Genomic DNA, 8,807 nt, shown 5'->3' with positions numbered 1-8,807 from the left:
AGGCCTGATCATTTGATCTACGTCACAACCAATTCCTATATAACACCTCAGTCTTTTTGCCTGTTTTTCTTTGGAAATGTCTTTGTAACTTTTTTAATTTGCATTATCAACACATTGTTTTACAAATATAAACACAGTCGCTTGGTATAATCTTCAATCATTGACTAAGGCCATTTTTAAAGAGATTTTTACCTTTGCACTTTATCTCATCGCACTTTTGTATCTACCTAGTGAAATAAGGTATCCATTGCCTTTATTCGAGTCTGTCTTTTTCTGAACTCAGTGGTCTGTTATTTATGTAAAGCACTATGGAGGCTATTTTTTTGTTTGGATGCGGAAGCAATACATATTTAAATCAATAAAAGCATTGCTTATTAGCCGTGTTATATGCAGGGGTATCAAGTCCTGCATCATCCTGTCGGGGTTACTTCGCGATAAGCGCCGGCTCGAAGTACAGAGTAGACTTTGCAGCACTGACTGAGCGTCTCTCTGGACGTCGTTCTCCTGTTCACCGCTAGTGGCCGCTATGTTCCGCTCACCGCGACTCAAGCTGCGCGGACACTGATTTCTTTGGCTTCAAAGACGCTCATAACATTCTACAGAAGAACAGCCACTAACAGTATCGCTGTTTTTACGTAGTAAAGTAGAAAGTAGAAAACAGGATCATTATTTAGGGGGGGTTCAACAAATCGCGGCACTTATTTCTTTCCGTAGACTCGTATAGATGTGGTTCGTTTAGCGACACAACAAAAGCCGATCGCGTGTGCTTGAATTGGACCGGATGCAGACCGCTCGACACATCACACATTAACAAGTGGTCTTCTTGACACGCGTCTCAATCCCGTCATCGCAATTGTTCCCCCAGGTGTCACTAATGGGGGCTAACGTGAAAACATACATCAGCATCGGCTACGCGTCGTTCGGGATGCTCATGGGCTTCTCCGCCTTCCTGGTCTGGAACGTCGCGTACCGACAGCCGTGGACGGCCGCGATGGGGGGGCTGTCAGGTAACACATCTGCACAACAACATCTGCACGCCGCTGGCGCTCACTGACAACACGCTGGGCCCACACTGACAACACACTGGGCCCCACGCTGACAGCAACGCACCGAGCTACTCACGTCAACATGTTTGCAATTGCAACCGATTGACGCGAAGCACCTCATTCGGTTGCAATTGCAAATATGTGCGCATGAATCTGTACGCACCCAAGACCTAACGGTGGAGCTAAACCAGCGATCAAGTGGAAGGTCCTCCTACCGTTTGTGTTAAACTCTCGGCCGATATTGATTATGTGGTTATGTGTGCAAGGAAGACAGAACGCCTTGGGGCTATGTATATTGTCAGTGCACGTAGTGGTGATTGAGTTACATTTGGACACAAAACATGTTTAGAGGACAGGATCGTGCTGCTATCGTGGAGGGATGGTTTAACCTTTCTGTCGTGTTCGGGTCAAATCTGACCGATTTCCTACTTTCATCAATCATAAATATTGTGTTTTACATTGTATTGTCTCAAGGCCTTATGATATCCTCCACACTAGGCATTTGAACATATACAATTGCTGATCACCACTTTCATTGAATCTTGAGTGGTTTAGTCAACTTTGTAAAACCTGTGGTGTTCCAGGTCATAAATGACCGCCATAGGAAATGAATGGGTGACCCTAGATTGTGTTCATCCATCAGATAAACACAACCACAAATCCACCACCACCACCGCACGCACACACAACTTCTGTGTCTATTCTTTGTATATTCACTGCAGTTATTCACGTAAACCAGTAGTCTGAGACATTGTTTACAGCTTAAAGGGGAGTTAAATACAATTTGGTGATGATCAATTTTCTTTTGTGTGTTAATGTAAGAGCAGTTTAAACAAGCCGGTCAAATTTGACCGGGAGCGCCAAAGTAAGAGCGGAGAAACGAACACGACACAAAGGTTAAGTTTCCTGGTGTCTGAACGAATTTGTACTTTGCCTGTATGTGCAATACTAATGCTTATCAGTAACCTCTGCTCTCAATATCTCACGGGATGTTTTAGTGACATCATTTATTTTTAATCGTTATATTGAGTAGCCTAGTCCTAATTGTTGCCACATATAGGGCTATAATCAAGAAATTACCTGTACAGTACACTACAAATAAATGATAATTATTAATGTATTAAGTTGAACTCTGTTGGTCTGTGAGTCATGAGGACGATGAGGATGTTTTCAATATAAATGTTGAATAGGTTATGCAAGGCCTAATGCGTTGGTTGAATTGTTTCCTTTAATAACAATATGTAAATTAGAGTTCCACCTAAAAGAGGAACATAGACTAAGCAACACATGGACTACCCTGACTAAGCATTTGGAAAACATGACATGATGTTTTTTACTCTGCAGTATTAACTCCCAGCCTGGAGAGTCATTATCGTCAAGTAGTATTAAGGGTCATTATCGTCAAGTAGTATTAAGGGTCATTATCGTCAAGTAGTTAGAGGCTAGAGACCCCCCCCCCAAGTCCATAGTCAGCAAGATGCCTTACCTCTACCTGCTCATTATTGTACTTTCACTTTCTCTATCACGATGACTTAAAGGTCTTTAACGAATGGTCTTTTAATGTTTTAGTTTGCAGCAGTGACAGCGTTGTGTCTAATGTTACAGCGTAGTAACAGCGCTGTGTCTAATGTTACAGCGTAGTGACAGCATTGTGTCTAATGTTACAGCGTAGTAACAGCGTTGCCCCCTGCCCCCTGTAGGTGTGCTGGCCCTCTGGGCTCTGGTCACCCACATCATGTACCTCCAGGGCTACTGGCAGACCTGGCTCAAGGGGCTCCGTTTCTTCCTCTTCATGGGCGTCTTCTTCTCCCTGCTGACTGTGATCGCCTTCATCGCCTTCCTCTCCGTCGCCATCTCCAAGGACCAGTGTGAGTAGCAGGAGCGCCGCTCGTTGTGCTGCTCGATGAGAAACGGGTTACGTGTTTAGAACTCGGGCTGCTCGGGCATTACTTCAGTATTATCTGTTGTCGTTTTTTGATTGGTGTTGCATGAATGACGAAATGATGATGATGTAACGATGATAGTGAGTCCAAGTGAACTACGAGGGGAAAACTAGTTTTACATTTGTGTAAAAGTCCCCGTGATTATCGTGATCCATTCCCCCACACCCAGCCTCTCTCAGCCAAGCGCCAGAAAGAGCTCTGTGCTGCAAATCAGATAAAGCAGCCACAGTTTGTGGATTACGATGACTGAACAAATAATGATGAATAATTTAAGCAGTTGCAGCCCTAAAGTGACTTTATCTTGTTTTTGGAAACTAAATTCATCAGATATGCGTTCCACTGCTGGATAGAGTTTAGTGACTTGGTGAGTTAGCAGGTGTCCGCTTCAAGGCGGTGAGTTGCAATAATCTTCAGTATAATCGACTATGAAAGCCTAAGTAATTATTTATTGCAGCCGTAGCTTCAGACAGAGCTCGGTGCCGTGCATATTAATGGCTCCACGTTGCTTAATATATCAGACCGAAGAAGTAAAAAAATCGCACATTCATCGTCCATCGTAGGACATATGCCTGCCCAGCGGCAGGCATGACGAAATGTCAGAGCTGGAAAGAGACTCATTGAAACGGAACAATCCAGAGAACAAAGCGTTCAGTGATGAGGCAGCTGGTCTCTGGGAAAACCAAAGTCGTGACTTCAATGGTCTTCATGTCTGGGTCTGACATGTGCTACTCCGCTGGTAGCACCCGATGATTGTACTCATGTTGCTGTCTATTGCCCATCCCTCTATTTGGTTAATAACGTCCACTCACTCACTCACTCTTCACACCCTGTGTGTGTGTGTGTGTGTGTGTGTGTGTGTGTGTGTGTGTGTGTGTGTGTGTGTGTGTGTGTGTGTGTGTGTGTGTGTGTGTGTGTGTGTGTGTGTGTGTGTGTGTGTGTGTGTGTGTGTGTGTGTCCCCAGCCCTGAGCGACCCCAGCAGTCTGTACCTGTCGGCGGTCTGGAGCATGATGAGCCTGAAGTGGTCCGTGGTTCTGTCGCTCTACGCCCGCCGCTACCGCAGGGAGTTTGCAGACATCAGTATCCTCAGCGACTTCTGATGGCCCCCGCAGGGCGCCGGGCCAGGACCCCGTCAGCTCTTATGACACACTGGTTTCATCTCTTATGACAGCCTGGTTTCATCTCTTATGACAGCCTGGTTTCATCTCTTATGACAGCCTGGTTTCATCTCTTATGACACACTGGTTTCATCTCTTATGACACACTGGTTTCATCTCTTATGACAGCCTGGTTTCATCTCTTATGAGAGCCTGGTTTCATCTCTTATGACACACTGGTTTCATCTCTTATGACACACTGGTTTCATCTCTTATGACAGCCTGGTTTCATCTCTTATGAGAGCCTGGTTTCATCTCTTATGACGGACTGGTTTCATCTCTTATGACAGACTGGTTTCATCTCTTATGACAGACTGGTTTGTCCAGCCAGCGGTGGTCTTGAGTTCTGCTGTGTAACCTCGGTGAATACCGTACAGACCTTTTAAATGTGTGTCCATGCCCAAAGTCATCGCTGTTTTTTTTTTTTTCAATTTTCACAGCCTTTTTTTTTAATCAGTTTTGAAAAATCGATTTAATGAATAATAGATTACATTTATAATCTATGGTTTCATCTGAACCCCATCCCGGCTGGTTGTTGTATTTATCTTTCGTTTTAATCAATGCAGTGCCCCTTTCCTGCCACTAGAGGGTATTCACGTACCATCAATTGTGTAAGCGTCTACGTCCGTAAAAGCCCGGTTATTTCAGTGGATGAATTTAACTTGATGTCCAATACAATGTTGTTTTATTAGTAGTATTTCAAGTGCACACATGTATCTAGCATTGGATCAATATATTCAAACATACAGCGTACATCAAGTTGAATCAAAACAAAACACTATTTTAATTCGATACCACACAATATCGTGTCTCAGGGGTAAACAAACAATAGCTCATTAAGATATATTAATGTTAGCGCAAACGAGACTGGATTCATTCACACTTTAATGTAAAACATTTTGTCTTTTTTTATTTATTGATCTTACTTGAAAGTAATTTTCCTGATCAGGGATCTGTTTTGTAGCATTTGCGTCACGTTGACCTAAACCGAACCAAAATGAAACCATTATCGATGAAGCGCAGCTTTTGCTTCGGCGCTCTGTTGTACATTCAATGAAATGCATGCAAATAATTATGATTTTTATTTCCTGAATGCTATTATTATCATTCTAATAGCAAATTATTATTTTGTTGCCTAAGGGGATTATATTATAGGCATATTTTTTCCTTTATCAATGTTTGTCGGTGTGTACTACCTTATCTATATACACCATGTCAAAGTAATGGTCGTTGTGTCGATTCTCTTAACAGTGTGGATGTACCTGTACAGCCCTGTGCTTTGAGTCACTTTAATAAAGTATCTTTTTTAACAGCCATGCATACGTTCTAAGTCATTTACAAAATGAAAAATGTCCACCTAATATGCACGTATGTGGACACAAAGGCAATACTTACGCTACAGCCACACTACACACAGAGCTACACTTTCTTAGTGTTTTTCAATTGATTTTCAAACACGATGACAGCATAGAAATCAGATCTAGAATGTGATATTATTTCCTTCCAACATTTGAAAAGCATAATTCCCTTCCTGAACTCCCATCATCACAGCATCCTAGATTGGATGTTTGCGTTGCTATACAATTTTTTCCCTCGTAAGCCTGGCTCCAGATCTTCAATGTTGAGTATTAGTGTGACATTTGGGAACACAAGGCAGCTGAAGCCACATTCCCACCCGCCCAAGCCACATTCATGAAAGAGACGGCCCCAGAGCACGGCGAACCTTACAGTAAATGCCGGGCAATAACCTGCACTTTGAAGCCAGGCAATTATTCAATTTACATTTCCTCCAAAGCCCAAATCATACCCCAAACCATCCTTCTGGGGGTAGGCTGGGGTTATGATTTCATGTATGATTTTAGTTAAGGCCGCCCCGGAGAGAGAATGACTTTGATGTCCAGAGTTGTGAAAATCATATGGACAGAATTATGTATGCACGCATCAGGGTTCAAGTCAAATCTTCAGAAGTGAATCTCGGAGAATAAATGCAACGGTATAAAATAAATTAAATCAAGAGAATTAAGTATTCCTGAGGATATTTTTGTTTGCTTTGTGAATAATGATACTATAACGTACCGTGCCATTATTAATAGAAGCACGTTAATGGCGCTGCGCAGTAAGCCGTGGTGGCAGTTGGTTGCTGTCTCCCACAGCCTACCTCTTTTTTTACAGACGTTTTCGGTGGCCATTATATCTTAATTGCATGGCATGCACCGGCTTATTTGCAAGGCCTCACGGTCGCATTGCATCAAGGTAATTGCAACGCTGTGGTTTTATTACCATAGTTACAATTTTTTTTATCTGGCTGTTAAAAACTTTCGGCATTCAAAAACTGAAAAACAATCCCGTTGACTTTCCACTCAGCACGGCTCGGGCCTTTGAGCCAAATGTGTCCTATTAAAGTTTATATATGGGGCAGTAAAAAAGTGTGTGTTTTTGTCTTGTATGTAAAGAGGGGAGGTGCCTTATTTTATTCAATTATGGCAATTCTTTATCCACCCCAAACAGGGAAGGAAGTCGTCCACTTCTACCAGTCTGGGGGGGGTAAACGTTTAGATGAACCAGCCAAGAAGACACCCGCAAGAAGAGTCTTCTCAAAGCACCTGTTAGGGAGATCATTGTTTACCAGCTTAAAGAAAGTTGAGTTGTGATAGTGGTTTTGACATGTTCAAAGAAAGATACTCATTTGGTATGATTGACCTATTGAGATAAAATCAAACAGTTCGCTGCACCATTATGGGATCTATTTGTATATCGACACACTATAATTGCAGATATTTGTGGTTATCCACATTTAAATTGGATATAATTTTTTTTTTCATTTTAAGGATGTCAGCGTATGTCTATAAATGCGATTGAACTGGAATGAATTTCAAAAATGAACATGAAAATTAATGATGCAAAAAATATTCAGCCCAGAAAAAAAAGAGAAACAGAAAAATCTGAATGAAACGCAAACATCTTGAATTAGTAAAGGACCAGATGGACTTCTTGACATTAAGACGGCTATTCGGCTTTTTTGGAAAGGCAGTTTCGGCATGATTTCCTCAAGAACTTCCGCAAGGCGCAGTACAAAGCCAACAGATATTTAAGCAATATCCATTGCAATTTACAGTTTTATTTACAAACCTAAACACATGTTCCATGGCCTAGCTATGCTTTCTATCTGTCTGTCTGTCTCTTTCTCTATATGCATACGGTATAAACTCACACATTAGCAAACTTGCACACACTTGCAAAGACAAAAACACAAACACCCACACACACACACGTACACGCACACACACTGACAAACAGACACACATGCAAATAAACACCCACACACACATGCACACACACACACACACACACACACACACACATGTATGCGTGTGCACACACGGACAAACACACACACACATGCCAGTGTTCTGTGTTCTTGTTGTTAACCCTGATGTTGGCAGCGTACAGTTGAAGCCTCAATTTTAGCTTCACTCCCAGCTCTCTTTTTTGTTCCCCAGATTCCATTGTTGTTTTGCATGTTGCTATGCCCGTGGGACAATCGCAACTTTTTTGCATCTGAAACATTTTAGGGAGCTCCACATTTTGCTTTTTGGGAGCACAAAGGGACATGCCATGGCACCAGCCGTTTGAAGTGGCTTCACAGGAGGAACCAGAACCAGAGGAGGGGATAAGAGGAACCATAAAGAAACGTTAACACAATGTAGCTTTGGTAAGGTCATGTCAACTAATGGAGGACGGGATTGATTCGATGTGAAGGCACTCCCCTTTGAAAGCGGCTGCAGCAATGTCTGTTGATTCTGTTTCCAATGCAATAGCTCTGCTCGAGGAACACAGCATTCCTCTACCTTTGCGACGGCATTTCACTTTATTCCCTGACAGACAGTGCCGAATGCGTGCTAGCGTCTAATCCCAGAGACGTGATTGATCCTGACAGCGCAAGATTGAAAGTGCTGCAGGGAACCCAGACGTTTCATATACTGCTGTGTGAACGGGCAGAAGATTATACCATCGGCCTCCAATGGTATAATAAAGCACCACTCGTTTAGGTTTGATTAGTTACAATTACAACTACCAACATATGGCCGAACGGATGTTAGTTTTAATGGAAGTAGAACACAGTTAATGTTGAGGACAGCACGCTCCGCACAGTGGAGTCTGTCCATGGTAGTGGTTATCCACACTGGCTTTCCTATTTGGGACAGATGAAACTGGCGGTGGGTTGGCGTTGCCGTGAGAATGTTCTTGACAAAAGCCTGATCTCAGCCGTGCCGTCCAGTGGGCCTGAGCGGTGTGACGCTCGCGCTGCGCTCTGGTTGAGGTTGGTGACTCCGCGCCCCGCCACAGGTAGTGAAAGCAGTGAGAGTGCGTCTCGGGGTTGGCCTGGTAATTGTATGTTGTTGATGCTAATCAGGGCCACATGACCGGTGCATCAGCTGAGTCACGGGTGCATCTCAACGGCCCTTCTGCAGAGGAGGAGGACGACAGAAACGCGCTGCGGACAGGGGAGGGGCTCCGCAGGGAATGCATGTGAATGTAAATGGGGAAACTGAGCCGACTCTACTGCTGTTATTATTACGCCATCTGGACGCATTGTGTTCAGTCATGGTCACAAGACCGGACACGTGAACAGACACGAGATCGAGGGTCATTCAAGAGCAAG

The 8,807-nt window shown here is 43.3% G+C and overlaps 1 protein-coding gene across 1 annotated transcript; it reads left to right on the top strand.

The window, feature by feature from the left end:
- The first annotated feature begins 638 nt into the window (after nt 1–638).
- LOC311339131 (heme transporter hrg1-A-like) lies at nt 639–5,447 on the top strand. The gene is made up of 3 exons (XM_084464499.1): nt 639–1,007; nt 2,747–2,914; nt 3,951–5,447. The coding sequence occupies exons 1-3, from the start codon at nt 875–877 to the stop codon at nt 4,085–4,087; spliced, it is 438 nt and encodes a 145-aa protein (XP_084320625.1). The 5' UTR covers nt 639–874; the 3' UTR covers nt 4,088–5,447.
- The last annotated feature ends 3,360 nt before the right edge of the window (nt 5,448–8,807 follow it).

Source organism: Micromesistius poutassou, assembly GCF_964030765.1.
Source record: "Micromesistius poutassou genome assembly, chromosome: 2".
In the NCBI taxonomy this organism is placed as follows: domain Eukaryota; kingdom Metazoa; phylum Chordata; class Actinopteri; order Gadiformes; family Gadidae; genus Micromesistius; species Micromesistius poutassou.
This window is presented reverse-complemented; position numbering and strand designations above follow the sequence as displayed.